Source organism: Triticum aestivum, chromosome 4A, assembly GCF_018294505.1.
Source record: "Triticum aestivum cultivar Chinese Spring chromosome 4A, IWGSC CS RefSeq v2.1, whole genome shotgun sequence".
NCBI classification, from domain to species: Eukaryota; Viridiplantae; Streptophyta; class Magnoliopsida; order Poales; family Poaceae; genus Triticum; species Triticum aestivum.
This window is the reverse complement of record NC_057803.1, coordinates 716,724,696-716,746,106: the sequence shown is the minus strand read 5'-3', so window position 1 is coordinate 716,746,106 and position 21,411 is coordinate 716,724,696. Positions and strand designations below refer to the sequence as shown.

The 21,411-nt window shown below is 42.3% G+C and overlaps 2 protein-coding genes across 2 annotated transcripts; one reads left to right on the top strand and one right to left on the bottom strand.

Annotated features, from left to right (window-relative positions):
• The first annotated feature begins 2,566 nt into the window (after positions 1–2,566).
• On the top strand, positions 2,567–4,188 carry LOC123084387 (uncharacterized). The gene is made up of 3 exons (XM_044506017.1): positions 2,567–2,699; positions 3,166–3,661; positions 3,750–4,188. The coding sequence occupies exons 1-3, from the start codon at positions 2,567–2,569 to the stop codon at positions 3,838–3,840; spliced, it is 720 nt and encodes a 239-aa protein (XP_044361952.1). The 3' UTR covers positions 3,841–4,188.
• Positions 4,189–5,405: 1,217 nt separating this feature from the next.
• On the bottom strand, positions 5,406–8,154 carry LOC123088312 (uncharacterized). The gene is made up of 3 exons (XM_044510505.1): positions 7,539–8,154; positions 5,979–6,027; positions 5,406–5,537 (listed from the first exon to the last, which is right to left on the bottom strand). The coding sequence occupies exons 1-3, from the start codon at positions 7,790–7,792 to the stop codon at positions 5,406–5,408; spliced, it is 435 nt and encodes a 144-aa protein (XP_044366440.1). The 5' UTR covers positions 7,793–8,154.
• Between the last annotated feature and the right edge of the window lie 13,257 nt (positions 8,155–21,411).

Sequence of the window (21,411 nt, the reverse complement as noted above, 5' to 3'; positions counted from 1 at the left end):
TCAGATCAATGTTTGATCTTTTTTCGGATTATTTCCAATTAAGGTGGGAGATATCCTCTACTTTTTCCGTAAAAAAAAGGTGGGAGATATCCATCAGTTTTTTTTCTTTTTGCGAGAGATCTACACCATAATAATTTGGTCCCACGAGATTAACGGTTCCTAATTATTGATTAATGTGGGAATTTTTAGGGAGTCACAAATTAGTATAGGTATAAAAAAATTGGGGAACAAATTTTTATTTTTATTTTTGTGAATGGACATTTTTTTCAGATTCCCGAATATGTTTTGAATACACGATCCATATTTCAAAATCATGAACATGATTTTATTTCCCGACCATTTTTTCCAAATTGGGTTTTTTTATAATTCTGTGAACAGTTTTGCAAAAACACCAACATTTTTTGAATCTGCAATTTTTTTATGATTTTGTAAACATTTTTGAATTCACATATATTTTTATGATATCTCAAACATTTTTTTTGAAAACTTGCAACTTTTAAAATATTGAAATCCCAAAATAAGAAAGAAAACAAAATGAGAAAAGAAAAGACAAAAAAAGTAAAATGAAAAAAAAACAGGGGAGTAAAGCCCTTTACATGGGTAGGACATGCGTGAGAAAAGAATTACAAAAATTGTGGAAACTGGGAGTCGAACTGTGGTCTCCTCGCTACGGGAGAGGTCAGCCTTCCAGTCCGCTCGACATTGTTATGTACGTTATTCTCGTCGCGCCACTATATGACCACCAAGGAGGCGGTGATTTTTGGTCCGAAAACTTGAATCGTTTTTCTACTTATGGATGGCATTAGTGGGTAATTTTTATCAACTTAGAGGGTAATTTTAATGACGGACGACCAGAAACGATAGCCGCTTTATACATACATATATATATATATATATATATATATATATATATATATATATATATATACACACTAGCAAAATGGCCCGTGCGTTGCAACGGGAGAAAAAAATTTCATAATCTTCAATTGCCATGACCATATTTTGCTGCATCACCGAGATACACCATCACTCTCATTTTTGTCAAATCGTGAACATTTTTTGAAAATCATGAATGTTTTCTAAAATCGTGAACATGTCTGAAATCGTGAACCTTTTCCAAATTCTTGAACATCTTTATAGATTTTGAACATTTTCTAAAATCATGAACATTTTTGAATTCATGAACATTTTACACTATCTGCAAAAAAACATTTTCTAAAACCATGAACATTTGAACATCTTTATAGATTTTGAACATTTCATAAAACATTTTTATTGAATAGGCGAATATTTTTTTGGAAATTGGTGGAACAATTTTGAAATTCGTGACATTTTTTTGATTTAACAAACATTTTTCTAAAATGCATGATCATTTTTTGAAATAAAGAACATTTTATGAAGTAATAATTATTTTTTAAGTCACAAACTATTTTTAAAATTTTATGATAGTTTGCAATGCATGAATATTTTTTGAATTGGTGAACGTTTGTCCAATTTCACTAACATTTTTTAATAAAACAACTTTTATTAAAAATCATGAACATATTTTGACTTCGCGAACATATTTTTTAAAATTGTGGTTTTTTTTAATATGTGAACATTTTTAAAAAATTGTGAAATTTATCTGAATCCACAAATATTTATAAATTATTAAACATTTTGTTTCAAAATTTGCGTTTTTATAATTTTCAAAACTTTTTTGAAGTTCCAAATTATTTAAAGTAGAAAAAATGACAAATACGAAAGAAGAAAATGAAAAAAAAAGTAAATTTGAAAAATAGGTTTTCCGGACATGGGCCGGCTCAAACAGGCGCGCTATGTCTTCCCTGTGTGAATTGTTTTTTATCACTTATAGGTAGCATCGGAGGGTAATATTTTATAACTTTGAGAGCAGTTTTGATGACGTACCGCCAGAAGCAATAGCTCATTTATTATTAACCTAACATATCCATGCGTTGCAACGAGACAATAAAAATTGACATGCTTCAGCAAACATCAATTTTCGTTAATCGGGTTGGGGAGGAGGTGAAGTTTGACGATGGCAAAAATGATAGATCAATTAACAATAAGACTCTTTGGGGTGCTAGATTAATTATTGTACTACCACCAGACAATAAAAATATTGTGCATGCAGAAAGTAATTTTACCTAGATATAATTGTTGTTATTCTTTCATATCATTAATGTTTGAGATAAAAAGTGTGTATAAGATGGTTGTCAAGTTTTCTTCATACCACATCCTTTTCCTGATCCGGAATAATAGTTTTATTAAGATTAACTAAAGACTCTATTGCCATGACACGTAAATACCTGTGTTTTGGCGGCGATGATTCATTATGCACTTGTATGAATCGGGATCAATAGTGCCTAGATTATGCACTTATATGAACCGGGATCAATAGTGCCCCAAGACAATTTATTTTGTATTTAGTTTACTGGACGTGCAAGTATATATGTTTTTTGCTGTGTTCCCGCCTGTGCCCGTTCCCGCTGGCTCGCGTCGCGTGTAGGAGCTCGTCCCTGCCGGCGCAAAGGCAACGGGCACTCGTCCCGCGCCACGCTCCTCCATGCCGGCGCCCGTTCTCGTAGGAGCTACTCCGCGCCCGGCGCCCATCCCCCGCCGGAGCTACACCCGCCCGATGCTAGTCCCCGCAGGCGACGCTAAGCCCGGCATCGACTCGCCACGCCTGGCAGCACCCGGTATCACGCGACCACGCCCGGCCTCGTGCTCGCCGCGCCATGCTCACCACGCTCGCCGTGCCACCCTCGTCTCACCCAGCCGCGCCCGACCTCGCGCTCGCCACGCTTGCCATGCCGCCCCCGCCGTAGGGCTCGAGCTCGCCCGCCGGCCGCCTCGCGCGCTGTAAGCTCCCCTGCCTGCTACATGTTTGACGAAATGTCAGAACAGACATATTAGAAATGGATCAACTATCATTGACGCGCATTGGCCGACCCAAACGAAAAACCGACATAGACGTCCGCTCCGGCCGACCCAACAGACAAAAATGGACGCATCATGCGTCCGTTTAGATCACTGTGGTGGAGTTGCTCTAAACAGAGTAAAATTGAACCTTAAAACAAAATGTAATTCAGCATGCTAACACGCGTCGTGATGGACTCAGAGATTTTAATCGTCAACGTGGGCTAGCTAGCTGACACACGGCAGCTCGTCTAGAAGAAACCAGACTCCACGCGTCCTATGGAATCTGCCGTCGCAAACTTATCTCCACATTTTCTCGTCACATAACAATCCAATCTCCCCTAAGACACGCCGCCGCTGCCGCCAGGATCCTCCCCCTGCGCATCTCCCGCACACCCCACCACCTCTGCACGCCGGCGGATCTCGCGCTCCACCGGCGGCCGCCGTCGCTCCAGCACCGACGGCCACTCTCGGCCCTTTTTTTCTTCTGGTTTTTCAGATCAGATCGGCTCTGTCACTCCTCCCGCTCGAGGCCGCCGTCGCAAGCTCGAGCACCGCCTTCGCTGCCCCCTCCCCCTCCAAATCAGACACGGGGCGGTCTCGCGCGCGAGCACGGCGTCGCCCACGGCCCGCAGCCCCGGAGCAACATGTCGACGCTCGCACTTCGCAGGAACCAGGAGCCCCACGACTGCTTCCCTTTCTTCAGCTCGCTGCCGAGCGTCTCCGGCCAAGCCGCGCACCGGTGAGCCCTCCCTTTCTTCCTCCATCTCGCTTCTCTCTCCCGTTCTTCTTTTCTCTAAGAGCTCTCTCTGTCTTTTATTTTTCTCTAGAGAGACGGCCATGGCCGCCCGATGCCCGAGCGCCATCGGCCAAGGACCCGCCGGCGTCCAGACCCCCTCCACGCCATCCCCATCTCGCTAGAGACCTGCACCAAATCCCATCCAGCACCGCGCCACCCTTCGGTCCCCGCCCCGCAGTTCTGCAGCCTGAGCGCTTCAGCCGCCTCGCGCTCGAAGCAGAGGAGAGGAGCTCCCTGCCACGAGCCTCTTCAGCGCCGGCAAACCAGTAGGCCGACCCCTTCCTTGGCTCCTGCAGCGTGGATGCCGGCGGCAAGTGGCCGCCCATGCCCGGCGGTGGAGAACGCAAATGGACAAGCGGCGGTGGTGCCCGGTGGTGAAGCAGTTTAATTAAGGCGCGTGGGTACAATTGTAACTAATGCACGGGTGTTTTTGCAAACAGCGAACCATTTTTTAATACCCACTTAAAACAGGACCGCGGGTTGAATTCTCAAAATTGGAGGGGCCTTTCTGTAAAATTGCCACGACGTACGACCAGAAGCACTCCGTGCTTTATTAGTATATATATATATATATATATATATATATATATAATATATATATATATATATATATATATATGTATATATAGTACAAATGCCCGTGCGTTGCAACGGGCAAAAAATATCAAAAAACCTATTCCGGCGTGCTAGTACGCGCCACTTTTTGTATCCAACTCTAACAAACATAACAAATGGCAGAAGATAGCATTACACATAAATCTACTCCAATGGCCACGCCATTGCTCTGATTGGAGTTTGCCATGAATGCAACATGGAAAATTGGTGTGAATTCAAACTTAGTGATAATTGTTAGATGTTTCACATTTCGCAAAACCAGCTCCACGTGTCACTTCTTATATAAAACTCTTACAAACATCACAAAATAATGTAACCCTCACCTCCAGTGACAATGTGAAAGTAATGTTATTGTACCAAATCCTTCCAGAATTCAACTAAAGGAACATTACAAATAGCTATATTCAAGAATGGAGGAAAATATTGATCGAAGTATGAAGGAAACCTTTGTCAAACTTGGGAGATATGTTTGCTTAAAAATAGATAATGGCCACCATCATTCGGATATAAATTTTAGTAGCAACATACATTTTACTTTACATATCATGTAGCCAGCAATGTGTTTGATATTCAGTTAGGATATTGTTTAATAATACCTGCAGGTGTAAGAGAACATAAAAACAGTGTGAGCTTAAGTTGGGTTTAACCCACCTTACCAACATAATTATTTCTATCTTTATTAGGTGGACCATGGACTTTAGAGTCATTTAAATCTAGGGGTGAACCACCTTGGGCATGCCGTTGACCTAAAAGACAGATGATTTGATATCTTGACACACATCTACAACCGTGAATGAGGTGCAATACTCCACCACCGAAATGAAATCAAAAGATAAAATTAGCAAAGCTAGAGGATTAGCGTATATCTCCAGTGTCGAGAATGATTCTGCAAAGCAAAAGAAAAGTAGATCATGCTATTAACATACATAGCTTGATGCCACATAAATTAACATGTTTAACCCTCACACACCCTGATCTTGACTGTTTTTGTTGCTGCATAAATATGAACAGAATGAATCAAACAAATCAAATAATCCTAAAGAATTAGGAGCCAACAATAGGCACACGATCGTCATGCTGACATAACGACCATTTTAGTACCAAATATATTCAGTGGGAAACTTTTGACTTCATAGAGAATGGAATGGGCATGTGCGGGGGTCTTCTCATACACCTGATACCTTCTTGCCTTCTCATTTGGGACCTGAAAAGAAACAAGAAAAAAAATTGTGGGCATTAAAATTATTTACAATGTCAACTAAAAATATAGACTTCCCCATGACTCCTTACCAGAGAGTAGATGCTCCAAATGTATTAAGAACTTATTGTCCAACATTACAGTGATATAAGCAAAATCCAGGAAATTACTAAAGATTTTTTTACTCTTCTTGGAAATCAGATAAGCTTGTTTGGATGTAGCAGAACTTATGTCCAACATTACAGTGATATAGACATGTTATCAAAGTAATGCTACTGACACGCCCATGCGTGCGGCAATGGATATAAGCTGAGGCAATATATATGCTCATAGAGAGAGAATCCTTGAAAGGGTTGTTCTACAGTCTAAAAATATCATTAGTTCTCTCATGTATCTAAAAATATATAAAACAAATAATGGAGGTTTCATCCAGATTTCAATTCTTACCATTGGAAGTAGCTTAGCTTTCACCCCAGACGTTCTGTCATATGATAACCTATCCAAGAAAAATCAAAACTTTCTTCAACCTACTTTTCGTAAAGAAGAGTGAAATTTTACAGCAAAAGTTCCACAAGCACATACATGGCACTTATATTTGCATATTCACAGAAATAGAGAATGATATAAAGAGGAATATTTTAGGCTGACAGTCCGACACTATGTCCGATGCGGTTCAGATGCATGTATTTCTATGGCTAGATATGCATATAATTTTACATATACACTGGGAACGTGCATCTGCCCTGCTACCAAAGTGACCATTCTACGTTCCCTATGAAAGTTGTGCTTCTGCCAGGCATTTGTGGGAACATATGACATGCATAATGCATGATAAATGAAGCAAAACAAGAGCACTGGAGATTAAAGTGAGAATGATTCCTATATTTTCATAAGTTTCTAAATTGCTCTCAATCCCACAAAAATAAAATAGGAGATACTCCTTTCTCTCTGTAATACCTTGATGTAGAATGTTACTAACCACTTGCTGATTTTTGAAATAGGTATACAACTACTGGCTTCAATGTTTTCCATCGACTCCGCATATATACACATCGGTAAACTGTACATTGGTACGCACTGCAAGCGCAACACATTTGATGTGGAACTGAAACTACACACTTCAGAGAAGAAGATTAAGAATAGCACAGAACCACATGACGTGAGACATTCATGAGTTCCGCTTCAGCAACAATCATGCCTCCCATGCCTGCCTCTTGCCAGGTTAGCTTCAGTACGTACCTCAAGCGGAGAACTGGCAGATTGAGTTACGGCAAAGTGTGGAGCATCGGGCGGACGGCGGGCGAAATCAGCTGAGGCGACATTGAACAGCAACGTCGAGCACGGAACTTGCGATGACATTGACCCGAGCTTGCATGGAGAGTTGCGGCTCCTCCTTCCGCTTCCCACGTGGTGCCCAATGCCGCCGGTAGGACCTTGTGCACGGAAAGCCAACGGCACACAGTCGACATTAGATCAGAACAGCGGAGAGAGGACCCGGTCCGGTGGAAACAACACTGGCCATGGTTTTCCAAAGGCATGTACTGCAACATAATCATGGGCACTCGTCACTTCTGAATCCATATACCGCTGCAACAGTTTTTATCTGCAGCCAAGACAGATTCACTGCTTGCTTATCATGGAAATTCTCAGAACAACAACTACGCTGACAGGCACGATGACACCAGCCCCTTCACCAACCACGGAAAGACAATCGTCTTCTTCCGCATGGGTTGTATGACGGCTGGCTGTTGCGGGCGCTCGACCTGTCGTCCATGATGCGGAGTTTGCACCACTCAAGGGATTTGAGTTTTCGAGCACCACGACGCTCGCGAGCCAGAGACCGGCCACCACATCAGCTAGCCGCCGGCCGTAGTTCAATTAGCAATGGAGGGACCATGAAGCAAGACACTAATCCACAGAACCGCACAAGGAGCGGAAAAATCGAATCTTTGGGCCGCCTACCAATTAAGGAACAAGAGCAGTGGCCAAACCCGAGGAGACGCTCACCTGGGCGAGAACCGCCGCGAAGGACATCTCCCCAGCGGCAGCGCGAGGTCCTGCACGTCGTCACCGTCGCCCTTGCCGTTGGCTTCACCGCCCTCTCCTCTCCGAGCGGACAACGGGCGCCGGCGCCGGCGCCGCCGCAGGTGAATCCACTTGTGCAGCTGGGAGCGCCAGGAGGCCGAACCGGTAGAGGACGCGGAGGAGGAGGCCCTGTCGTCCTCCGAGGAGTCGCTAGCGATGTGGGCGGCCCCATCCATCAAAAGGGGGCTTGCTGGAGTTCAAGCCCCGCCGCCTGACCTCCTCCCGTGCCTCGTAGATCGCCTCCACGCCGTCCTCTGAATAGGATCTGGCCCCTGCCTCGCCTCCCCGACCGGATCTGGCCGGAGATCGCCGCCGCCGCGCCCGACGTCGTCTGCATAGCGGCCCCATCTCGCTCGGACTCAGGAGGAAAGAGATACTGATGGACTGCGGGCTGATTATGTAAAATATGAGGTGTTTTTATGTAAAACATGCTGAGCGAAATGTTGTTCACTTAATCGTGGACTGCGGGTTGATTACCCAAAAGTACAGGGACTGTTTTGCAAAAGTACTAACGCCGGACGACCAGAAGCAATCGCTGGTTTATTAGTAGGTAGAGATATATATATATATATATATATTATGTTATATATTATATAGGTATAGGTATAGGTATAGGCATAGGTATAGGTATAGGTATAGGTATAGATAGATAGATAGATGTTTTAATAATAATTGGTCTAAACTGAAAAAAAAATTATGACAACCCAAACTTCAACTTTGTCGTCCTAAATCACACACCATGGAGCAAAGCTTGAATTGCAAGCAGGCTCTGTCCTCTTCAAGAAGGGCATACCAAATCATCTCCTTTTTCTATCCACACGGATAGAATATTCAAAACAATGTCATCATAATCAACATGAGCAAAACATAGCAAAAACTAATGGGATATTATCATTCTATACGAGGCAATGAGCACCTTCAACAGCCGGTGTCCTATCATATACCATGAAGATTGGGAACTTCGTCGTTCCAAGATATCCTTCAATATTTCACAAAATTTCAGGAAATCAAAAGTACAATGAGACATAGAGAAAGCACTAGCACTGCCACCCATGACTCAGTCCTCGGTAATTCAACATCATGAAAATGAAAAGAGCAAATAAAGATCAAGAAGGCGACATGTCTACCCCTCAACATCCTATAGAATTCCTATTTTTTTGGAAGTATTCGATGCTATCCAAGACCTTGAATCTCCTCCAGATCCCCCGAATTTTCCTGATGAAATCAATGTGATAGGAAAGAAATGATCCACGTAATCCTTGTGGCAAAATGCATGCATAGTTGTTCAAACCACATAAATAGACATGGCCATTCAGGAAACATGTGCCACTTAATGCGTTGAATTTGTGCTCGCCTCACCGTGACGCCGTTCCTGGTGATGTAGTTGTAGTTATGTAAAACGGTGAGGCGAGCACAAATTCAGGAAAATAGGCGATAAACCAACGCTGGTGACGTAGCTTCCCTCCAAGGAAGTGAACATCGGCATACATCCTCGCCTTTGGAGTTGCGGTTATCCCTAACCCTAACTCCCTACTTCTTGTTACTTGTCTCTTAGTCTTTAGTTATATCATATTGAGCTTGCTTACTATCTTACTTGTGTTACTTGTTTACCTTGCTTTGCTCATAGCTTCACTCTTGCAATTGTTAGGCTCAACTTCATATTCCGCATTATTGCCTAAAATTGCTAAGTAACAATTAAAATTTGTAATTGTACCTATTCACCCCCCTCTAGGTCTATCTTGATCCTTTCAATTGGTATCAGAGCCTCGTGCTATATTCTTTCGGCTTAACCATCCTAGAGCGAGATGAACCCCGATGGGACTCCCCTTGTTGCAGATCCGAAGAGTATGGGCGGGGCTTCCACGGAAGCCAAGCCCTTCACTTCAGAGGATCTGGAATGAGCTCTTGCTAAGAAAAAGGAGGAGCATGATGCCTTTCTTGAGGCCTTGGTCCAAATGAGGATAGCCACTATCCATGATGCTTGCACCACTTTCTGGTGGTGCAACCTCGAGGCCAACATGCCTACTCCCTCACTTGGCCAACAACCTCCTAGTAATGAACATTCCAGTGTTCCTCGGCTTTATGCAAGACCTCAAATAGAGAAACCTAAGTATAACCCTCAAGGCAAACTTCCTTTACTTGATGACACTACCGATTTTGCTTTGTGGAGAGTTGCTCTGCAGGATCATCTTCGATATGGAAATGATGAGATGTTGGAGATCTTGGAGTATGGCTACCAAGCTGTTGACCCGAAGAATCTTACTCCAAGAGAGGTTTATGACAAGAATGTGAACGGCACAACAACCATGTGCATAAGAAGAGGTATGACTTACATGCAAAGGAGACCATATATACATATCACAACTGCCAAGGAATTATGGGATAGCATTGTGAGGACCAAGACCGGTACTTCCACTCTCCGGCTTGCTCAATGAAATTGCCAAGGGTCAATTGCAAAACTTTTGTATGGAGAAAGGTGAATCTCCCAAGCAACTACTTGAGCGTCTCATGACTCTCACCACCGACATTGAGTCATGTGAATGTGACAAGACTCAAGATGGATTCAACTTCACTAAGCGATTCCTTGTTGATAAGTTGCGTCATGCTCTTGCTCCATATCATCACCAAATGGTGTGGGACATAAGACAACACCATGGATTCAAGGAAATGACTCCATATGACATCATATCCACTTTCCAACTATTTGAAGAGTCAAAGGAAAATGCCACAAAACATCTTGCCATGCATGGTACCTCAACATCAAAGATCAATCTTGCATTGAAGGCCAATCATGTATGTGAAGAAGAGCAAAGTGAAGAAGAAGAGATGATGATGATGAGGATGGTGATGAGATTGAGTCAGATGAGAGCCCGTCATATGAAGACATTGCTCTCTTTGTCAAAAAGTTTAGCGCGGGAAAATTCAAGGGAAGGTTCCAGAAGAAGAAAGTGAGGAAATGCTACAACTGTGAAGAAACCAACCACTTCTCCAACGAGTGCCCTTATGAGAAGAGAGAATATAAACCAAGGTTTCCCAAGACCTTTCCCAAGAAGAAGTTGCCAAATACTTTGAACTCCAAGCTCAAGAAGAGAGATGGGAAAGCAATGGTTGCTCATGAAGAATCCGATCCGGATGATGTTAGTGGTGTTGCCGGAGTTGCTCAAGATTCTCAAAACACCTTGAGGCTAGTGAACAAGAGTGGTGATATGGTCACCTATAACTACATGAAAGACTACAAGGGCAACGCTCACAAGTGCCTAATGGAAAAGGCCGTGGTAGAAGATGGAGAGGACCAAAACTGTTCTGACAAGGTCAAGGTAAGCCCACGATCAAGTTGTCCTCTTTTCACTCTTTCTACTCCTAGTGATGAGTATCTTGACGCGGAGGATAGTTATGAGGATGATGATCTAGATGATCCTATGCTTGCTAAACTTAATAAGTTCGTGTGCTCCCTCAAAGGAAAGAAGCTCACTATGTTTCGTATGCTTATGGAGATGGTGACTAAGCACACCATTGATACGTCTCCGTCGTATCTATAATTTTTGATTGTTCCATATACTTTTGGCAACTTTTTATACTATTTTTGGGACTAACATATTGATCCAGTGCCCAGTGCCAGTTCCTGTCTGTTGCATGTTTTATGTTTCGCAGAAAACCAATATCAAACGGAATCCAAACGGGATAAAAACGGACGGAGAATTATTTTGGCATTTTTGAGATTTTCCGGAGAAAGAATAAACGTGAAACGGTGTCCGGAGTGGCCACGAGACAGGGGGGCGCACCCTCCCCCCCTGGGCGCGACCTGGACTCTCGTGGGCCACCCGTAAGACGGTTGATGCCCTTCTTTTGCCGCAAGAAAGCTAATTTTACGAGAAAAATCTTGGCAAAAGATTCACCCCAATCGGATTTACGGATCTCCAGATATAAAGGAAACAGTGAAGGGGTAGAAACAGAGAACGCAGAAACAGATAGATAGATCCAATCTCGGAGGGCCTCTCGCCCCTCCCACACCATGGGAGCCAAGGACCTGAGGGGAAACCCTTCTCCCATCTAGGGAGGAGGTCAAGGAAGAAGAATAAGAAGGGGGGGCTCTCTCCCCCTTGCTTCCGGTGGCGCCGGAACGCCGCCGGGGGCCATCATCATCAGCGCGATCTTCACCAACACCACCGTCATCTTCACCAACATCTCCATCACCTTGCCCCCTCTATGTACATCAGTCCACTCTCCCGCAACCCGCTGTACCCTCTAGTTGAACATGGTGCTTTATGCTTCATATTATTTTCCAATGATGTGTTGCCATCCTATAATGTCTGAGTAGATTTTCGTTGTCCTATTGGTGGTTGATGAACTGCTATGATTGAATTAATTTGCTTCTGGTTATGTTGCTATCCTTTGGTGCCCATCATATGAGCGCGCGCGTGGATCACACCATAGGGTTAGTTGTACGTTGATAGGACTATGTATTGGAGGGCTAGAAGAAGCTTCAACCTAGCATAGAAATTGATGCATACGGATTGAAGGGGGACCAATATATCTTAATGCTATGGTTGGGTTTTACCTTAATGAACGTTAGTAGTTGCGGACTGCTTTCTAATAGTTCCAATCATAAGTGCATAGAATTCCAAGTCAGGGATGACATGCTAGCAGTGGCCTCTCCCACATAAAACTTGATATCGGTCTAGTAACGTAGTCAATTGCTCAGGGACAATTCCACAACTCCTACCACCACTTTTCCACACTCGCTATATTTACTTTATTGCATCTTTATGTAAACAGCCCCTACTTTTTATTTATGTGTTCTTTATTATCTTGCAAACCTATCCTATCACACCTACAAAGTACTTCTAGTTTCATACTTGTTCTAGGTAAAGCGAACGTCAAGCGTGCGCAGAGTCGTATCAGTGGCCGATAGGACTTGAGACAGTATTTGTTCTACCTTTAGCTCCTCATTGGGTTCGACACTCTTACTTATCTAAAGAGGCTACAACTATCCCGTATACTTGCGGGTCATCAACCATCACCATTAAGGTCCAATATGAGGAAGCACGAAATGATGAACTGTGCTTAAAAATTGGTGCAAACATTGATGTTCATGCTAAAGATCTTGCCTCCTTGAAAAAGGCTAAGGACTCTTGTGAAGAGTTGATGAATGATAAAAGTAAGCTCGTGAAGTCTCATACTTCTCTCTCTAAGGATTGTGAGTTGTTATCCATGTCCCTCAAGACTAAGGAAGAAGAGCTCACCCTTCTTACAAAGAGTTTTGAGATGCTCAAGCTTACTTATCTTGAAACTCTAGCCAAGGCCTACTCTTCTCCTATTATCAATGTTGATGTGCTTGTACTACTAACTCTAGTAGTGATCTAGCATCTATTCTTGAGGAGAATCGCTTTATCGAAGCTCAAATCAAGAAAGGTCTCATGACATGTGCTCAAAGACAAAAGAACCTTAATGAGGTGTTGAGCCAACACCAGGAGGTGTTTTCCAAAGAGGGGCTTGGGTTTGACCAAAGCACAAGAAAAGAAGAAGAAGTCCTCTCAAAAGTGCACCACCCCTCTAAAGGAAATATCTGTATGAGAAGGGCACAAGGAGAAAGGTAAGGTTGTAGTGGGAAGGCCACAAGGGGCATGCCTACTCTCAACAAGCTAAAAGAGTTCATGCCTCCATCCTATGTAATTTGTAAGACTAAGTATGGAGAAGTTTATGCAAAATTTGTTGGTCCTCGAAATGCATTCCGATTCTATGCTATTTGGGTCCCTAAGACCATTGTGACTAACTGAGAGGTCCCATTGCAAAATGGGTGCCTCTAACCAATTCATAATTGTGTGTAGGTTGCCTTCTCCGGTGGAGTAAAATGGGTGATTAATAGTGGATGTACTAATCATATGACCGGAGATAGCAAATTGCTCTACGATTTCATGGAAGCTATTCAACCATTTATGAGCATTATGTTTGGTGGAGGTTCAAAAGGACAGGTACTCGGGTTGGGTAAGGTGGCTATCACAAATGACATGTCTCTAACAAATGTCATGCTTGTTCAATCTCTTAAATATCATTTGCTTTTTGTTCGCCAGTTGGCTTCTGTTGGTTATGATACACTCTTTGGACTAACGGATGTGAATGTCGTTAAGAGAGATACTCTCGAAGTGGCCTTTGTTGGAGATTTGGATGGATACCTTTACACGGTTGATTTCTCGAAAGAGAGCACACTCCATGCAAATTTTATAATGGCCAAGGCCGACCAGGGGTGGCTATGTGCTACGTCTCGAGCTTGCGTTGGTTTTCCCCGAAGAGGAGAGGATGATGCAGCACAGTAGCATAAGTATTTCCCTCAGTTTTTGACAATCAAGGTATCAATCCAGTAGGAGGTCACGCGCAAGTCCCTCGTACCTGCACAACACGATAGCAACTCGCAACCAACGCTTAGGGGTTGTCAATCCCTTCACGGTCACCTACGAGAGTGAGATCTGATAGAGATAATATTTTTGGTATTTTTGATAGATAGATGCAAAGTAAAAAGTAAAGGTAAAGTAAAAACAAAGCAAGTAAATAAAGTGATATAGATTGATATGATGAGAATAGACCCGGGGGCCATAGGTTTCACTAGTGGCTTCTCTCGTGAGCATAAGTATTCTACGGTGGGTGAACAAATTACTGTTGAGCAATTGACAGAATTGAACATAGTTATGAGTATATCTAGACAATGATCATGTATATAGGCATCACGTCCAAAACAAGTAGATCGAAACGATTCTGCATCTACTACTATTACTCCACTCATCGACCGCTATCCAGCATGCATCTAGAGTATTAAGTAAAAACAGAGTAACGCCTTAAGCAAGATGACATGATGTAGAGGGATAAATTCATGCAATATGATAAAAACCCCATCTTGTTATCCTCGATGGCAACAATACAATACGTGCCTTGCAACTCTTTCTATCACTGAGTAAGGACACCGCAAGATTGAACCCAAAGCCATGCACTTCTCCCATTGCAAGAACTACCAATCTAGTTGGACAAACCAAATGGATAATTCGAAGAGACTTGCAAAGATAACTCAATCATACATAAAATAATTCAGAGAAGAATCAAATATTTTCCATAGATAATACTAGATCATAAACCCACAATTCATCGGTCTCAACAAACACACCGCAAAAAGTAGATTACATCGAATAGATCTCCACAAGAGAGGGGGAGAACATTGTATTGAGATCCAAAAAGAGAGAAGGAGCCATCTAGCTACTAGCTATGGACCCGAAGGTCTGAAGTAAACTACTCACACTTCATCAGAGGGGCCATGGTGATGATGTAGAAGCCCTCCTTGGTGGATGCCCCCTCCGGCGGAGCTCCAGAACAGGCCCCAAGATGGGATCTCGTGGATACAGAAGGTTGCGGCGGTGGAATTAGGTTTTTGGCTCCCTTTTTGATCATACGGGGATACGTAGGTATATATAGGAGGAAGGAGTACGTCGGTGGAGCTCTGAGGGGCCCACGAGGTAGGGGGCGCGCCCTGGGGGAGGGGCGCGCCCTCCACCCTTGTGACCGCCTCGTGGCTTTCTTGACGGAGGGTCCAAGTCTCCTGGATCTTATCTGATGAGAAAATCACGTTCCCGAAGGTTTCATTCCGTTTGGACTTCGTTTGATATTCTGTTTCTTCGAAACACTGAAAAAGGCAAAAAACAGCAATTCTGGGCTGGGCCTCCGGTTAATAGGTTAGTTCCAAAAATAATATAAAAGTGGAAATAAAGCCCAATATAGTCCAAAACAGTAGACAAAGTAGCATGGAGCAATCAAAAATTATAGATACGTTGGAGACGTATCAAGCATCCCCAAGCTTAATTCCTACTCGTCCTCGAGTAGGTAAATGATAAAAAAGAATTTTTGATGCGGAGTGATACTTTGGCATAATTTCAATGTAAATCTTCTTAATTGTGATATGAATATTCAGATCCGAAAGATTCAAGACAAAAGTTCATATTGACAAAGAAATAATAATACTTCAAGCATACTAATCAAAGCAATCATGTCTTCTCAAAATAACATGGCAAAAGAAATTTCATCCCTACAAAATCATATAGTTAGGCTATGCTTCATTTTCATCACACAAAGATGTTCCCAACTTCTATACCCCCGATGACAAGCCAAGCAATTGTTTCATACTTAAATAATCTCAAACTTTTTCAACCTTCACGCAATACATGAGCGTGAGCCATGGATATAGCACTATGGGTGGAATAGAATATGATGATGGGGATTGTGTGGAGAAGACAAAAAGGAGAAAGTCTCACATTGATGAGGCTAATCAACGGGCTATGGAGATGCTCATCAATTGATGTCGACATGAGGAGTAGGGATTGCCATGCAACGGATGCACTAGAGCTATGAATGCTCAACAAAAGAAAACTAGTGTGTGTGCATCCAACTTGCTTTCTCACGAAGACCTAGGGCATTTGAGGAAGCCCATCGTAGGAATATACAAGCCAGGTTCTATAATGAAAAATTCCCACTAGTATGAAAAGACAACTTATGAGACTCACTACATAAGGAACAAGGTGCTACTTTGAAGCACAATATATGAGACTCACTACATGAAGAACAAGGTGCTACTTTGAAGCACAAGTGTGGAAAAAGAGATAGTAGCATTGCCCTTTTTTTGGGCCTTTCCTTTTTTGGGCCTTTCTCTTTTTTTTGGGCAATGCTCTAATAATGATGATCATCACACTTCTATTGATTACAACATAAGGATTACAACTCGAAACTTAGAACAATATATGACTTCATACGAATGCCTCCGGCGGTGTACCGGGATGGTGTAATGAATCAAGAGTGACATGTATGGAAAATAATGCATGGTGGCTTTGCCACAAATACGATGTCAACTACAAGATCATGCAATGGCAATATGACAAAAGTAATGCATGTCACGATGATGATGATGGAAGTTGCATGGCAATATATCTCGGAATGGCTATGGAAATGCCATAATAGGTAGGTATGGTGGTTGTTTTGAGGAAGATATAAGGAGGTTTATGTGTGATAGAGCGTATTGTATCACGGGGTTTGGATGCACCGGCAAAGTTTGCGCCAACTCTCAATATGAGAAAGGGCAATGCACGGTACCGAAGAGGCTAGCAATGGCGGAAATGTAAAAGTGCGTATAATCCATGGACTCAACATTAGTCAAAAGAACTCATATACTTGTTGCAAAAATTTAGAAGTCATCAAAAATTGAAATACTACGCGCATGCTCCTAGGGGGATAGATTGGTAGGAAAAGACCATCGCTCGTCCCCGACCGCCACTCATAAGGATGCACAATCCAGGTACACTTCATGTTTCAAATTTGTTACATAACTTTAACCATACATGCATGCTACGGGGTTTGCAAACTTCAACACAAGTATTTCTCAAATTCATAATCACCCAACTAGCACGACAATGATATTATCACCTCCATATCTCAAAACAATTATCAAGCATCAAACTTATCTTAGTATTCAACGCACTCAAAAGAAAGTTTCACATATCTTGAATACCAAGTATATTAACATTAAGCAAATTACCATGCTATTAACGACTCTCAAAATAATCTAAGTGAAGCATTAGAGATCAAGTTTCTTTAAAACAAATCCACCACCGTGCTCAAAAAGATCTAAGTTAAGCACTAGAGCAAAAATTATCACGCTCAAAAGATATAAGTGAAGCACTATGAGCAAAACTATCAAGCTCAAAAGATATAAGTGAAGCACATGGAGTATTCTAGCAAATTTCAATTCATGTATGGCTCTCTCAAAAGGTGTGTACAGAAAGTATGGTTGTGGTAAACTAACAAGCAAAGACGGAAATAATACAAGACGCTCCAAGCAAAAGAGATATCATGTTGGTGAATAAAAATATAGCTCCAAGTAAATTACCGATGGAAGTAGACGAAAGAGGGGATGCCTTCCGGGGCATCCCCAAGCTTTGACTTTTTGGTGTCCTTGGATTATCTTGGGGGTGCCATGGCCATCCCCAAGCTTAGGCTCTTGCCACTCCTTGTTCCATAATCCATCAAAAGAATTCACCCAAAACATGAAAACTTCACAACACAAAACTCAACAGAAATCTCGTGAGCTCCGTTAGAGAAAGAAAACAAAAGACTACTTCAATATACTGTAATGAACTCATTCTTTATTTATTTTGGTGTTAAACCTACTGTATTCCAACTTTTCTATGGTTTATAAACTAATTTATTAGCCATAGATTCATCAAAATAAGCAAACAACACACGAAAAACAGAATCTGTCATAAACAGAACAGTCTATAGTAATCTGTAACTAACGCAAACTTCTGGAACTCTAAAAATTCTACCAAAATCGGAAGTCCTGTACAATTTTTTTATTGATCAGCAGCAAAAAGAACCAACGCAAATGCACTCTCCAGTAAAAAATGGCAGCTAATCTCGTGAGCGCTAAAGTTTCTGTTTTTCAGCAGAATCAAATCAACTATCATCGTAGGTTATCCTATAGGTCCTACTTGGCGCACAAACACTAATTGAAACATAAAACCACATCCAAACAGAAGGTAGATGGATTATTTATTCCTAAACAGAAGCAAAAACAAAAAACACAAAATAAAATTGGGTTGCCTCCCAACAAGCGCTATCGTTTAACGCCCTTAGCGAGGCATAAAAGCAAGGATAGATCTAGGTATTGCCCTATTTGATTTTCAGTTTTTTGGTGGAGTCATGCTCGAATCTGGGAGGTTCTTTCCTCTTCCCTTCATACTCGGAAATTTTTAGATCTAAAGAATCCAACCGCTTATTGCAAAGAGTAATCAACATATTCATGCGGTGAAGATTTCCGCTAACACTTTTAAGAGGCTCAAGAGACTTTTGTAAAAAAATTGTTACTTCACAAATTTTCTCAAACACTTGGGTTTCTCCTTGGGTAGGATGAGATCCTCACTTTTGGGGTAGTGTTCCCACTATTCCCTCTATAATTTCATGCGCAATACTGGGATCAATCTCAATGAAATTTCCCTTGGCAATGCAGTCCAAGAGTTGTCTATGCGTCATATTTAACCCAACATAATTTTTTTGAAAAAGAATTCTAAAGTTCACCTCTAGGGTGCACTTATGATAAGATTCCATCATCCTATACCAAGCATCTTTTAAGTTTTCTCCTTGCCTTTGCTTGAAGTGTAGGACTTCAAACTCGGGAGACATAGGAGCGGATAAGGAATTATACATGATGACAAGCAAGCAAACTAACAGACGAGAAAACAAAAGGACGAGGAAAAGGCAAACGGGAAAGAGAGGAGGAGATTGGGAAAGAGAGGGCGAATAAAACGGCAAGGGTGAAGTGGGGTAGAGGAAAATGAGAGGCAAATGGCAAATAATGTAATGCGAGAGATAGGGATTGTGATGGGTACTTGGTATGTTGACTTTTGCGTAAGCCTCCCCGACAACGGCGCCAGAAATTCTTCTTGCTATGTCTCGAGCTTGCGTTGGTTTTCCCCGAAGAGGAGAGGATGATGCAGCACAGTAGCGTAAGTATTTCCCTCAGTTTTTGAGAACCAAGGTATCAATCCAGTAGGAGGTCACGCGCAAGTCCCTCGTACCTGCACAACACGATAGCAACTCGCAACCAACGCTTAGGGGTTGTCAATCCCTTCACGGTCACCTACGAGAGTGAGATCTGATAGAGATAATATTTTTGGTATTTTTGATAGATAGATGCAAAGTAAAAAGTAAAGGTAAAGTAAAAACAAAGCAAGTAAATAAAGTGATATAGATTGATATGATGAGAATAGACCTGGGGGCCATAGGTTTCACTAGTGGCTTCTCTCGAGAGCATAAGTATTCTACGGTGGGTGAACAAATTACTGTTGAGCAATTGACAGAATTGAGCATAGTTATGAGTATATCTAGGCAATGATCATGTATATAGGCATCACGTCCAAAACAAGTAGATCGAAACGATTCTGCATCTACTACTATTACTCCACTCATCGACCGCTATCCAGCATGCATCTAGAGTATTAAGTAAAAACAGAGTAACGCCTTAAGCAAGATGACATGATGTAGAGGGATAAATTCATGCAATATGATAAAAACCCCATCTTGTTATCCTCGATGGCAACAATACAATACGTGCCTTGCAACTCTTTCTGTCACTGAGTAAGGACACCGCAAGATTGAACCCAAAGCCATGCACTTCTCCCATTGCAAGAACTACCAATCTTGTTGGCCAAACCAAACGGATAATTCGAAGAGACTTGCAAAGATAACTCAATCATACATAAAAGAATTCAGAGAAGAATCAAATATTTTCCATAGATAATACTGGATCATAAACCCACAATTCATCGATCTCAACAAACACACCGCAAAAAGAAGATTGCATCGAATAGATCTCCACAAGAGAGGGGGAGAACATTGTATTGAGATCCAAAAAGAGAGAAGAAGCCATCTAGCTACTAGCTATGGACTCGAAGGTCTGAAGTAAACTACTCACACTTCATCGGAGGGGCCATGGTGATGATGTAGAAGCCCTTCATGGTGGATGCCCCCTCTGGCAGAGCTCCGGAACAGGCCCCAAGATGGGATCTCATGGAAACAGAAGGTTGCGGCGGTGGAATTAGGTTTTTGGCTCCCTTTTTGATCATACGGGGATACATAGGTATATATAGGAGGAAGGAGTACGTCGGTGGAGCTCCGAGGGGCCCACGAGGTAGGGGGCGTGCCCAGGGGGGAGGGGCGCGCCCTCCACCCTCGTGACCGCCTCGTGGCTTTCTTGACGGAGGGTCCAAGTCTCCTGGATCTTATCTGATGAGAAAATCACGTTCCTGAAGGTTTCATTCCGTTTGGACTTCGTTTGATATTCTGTTTCTTCAAAACACTAAAAAAGGAAAAAACATCAATTCTGGGCTGGGCCTCCGGTTAATAGGTTAGTCCCAAAAATAATATAAAAGTGGAAAATAAAGCTCAATATAGTCCAAAACAGTAGATAAAGTAGCATGGAGCAATCAAAAATTATAGATACGTTGGAGACGTATCACTACGGCATCGCCGGCTAGCCCATGTCGGTACGAGAAATCTTTAAGATCTCTTAAAGGGTAATCACATCCTTGGACTAACCAATGTGTCTTTTGAGAAAGATCGTGTGTATAGTGCATGCATAGCCGGGAAGCGACATCAATCAAAGCACCCACCCAAGAATAGCGTGTCTACTTCAAGGGCTTTGGAGCTCCTTCATGTGGATCTTTTTGCGCCTCCTTCATGGGATAGTCTGGGTGGGAAAAAGTATGGGCTTGTAATTGTCGATGATTACTGAAGATATACATGGGTGTTTTTCCTCAAATCCAAGGACGAGACGAAGATAACCTTCATTGATTTTGCCAAGCAAGCACAACGCAAGTTTGATAAAGACATCTTGGAAATAAGGAGTGATAATGGCTCTGAGTTCAAGAACTACACCTTGGAAGAATTTCTTAGTGATGAAGGAATTGAGCATCAATGTTCAGCTCCATACACTCCCCAATAAAATGGTGTAGTAGAAAGGAAGAACCGCACACTTGTGGAGATGGCAAGGTCCATGTTGGATGAATTCAAGTGGCCACATAGTTCTTGGGTCGAGGATGTCAACACCGCATGTCATGCATCAACCGGCTCTTCCTCTGCACTATATTCAAAAAGACTCCATATGAGCTCCTAACTGGGAACAAGCCAAATGTCAAGTACTTTTGTGTATTTGAGTGCAAATGTTTCATCCTCAAAAAAAGAGAACGGTTAGGAAAATTTCAATCCAAAA

What these genes read in the sequence shown, in the direction of transcription:
- LOC123088312 (XM_044510505.1), bottom strand. Translation starts at nt 7,792, where the DNA reads ATGGATGGGGCCGCCCACATCGCTAGCGACTCCTCGGAGGACGACAGG. An exon ending in TCGCGGCGGTTCTCGCCCAG is followed by an intron (nt 6,028 to 7,538) that starts GTGAGCGTCTCC and finishes TTTCTTGGATAG; the next exon opens with GTTATCATATGACAGAACGT. An exon ending in AAGCTAAGCTACTTCCAATG is followed by an intron (nt 5,538 to 5,978) that starts GTAAGAATTGAA and finishes GTTTCTTTTCAG; the next exon opens with GTCCCAAATGAGAAGGCAAG.
- LOC123084387 (XM_044506017.1), top strand. Translation starts at nt 2,567, where the DNA reads ATGCCGGCGCCCGTTCTCGTAGGAGCTACTCCGCGCCCGGCGCCCATC. An exon ending in GCCACGCCTGGCAGCACCCG is followed by an intron (nt 2,700 to 3,165) that starts GTATCACGCGAC and finishes GACACACGGCAG; the next exon opens with CTCGTCTAGAAGAAACCAGA. An exon ending in TCCGGCCAAGCCGCGCACCG is followed by an intron (nt 3,662 to 3,749) that starts GTGAGCCCTCCC and finishes ATTTTTCTCTAG; the next exon opens with AGAGACGGCCATGGCCGCCC.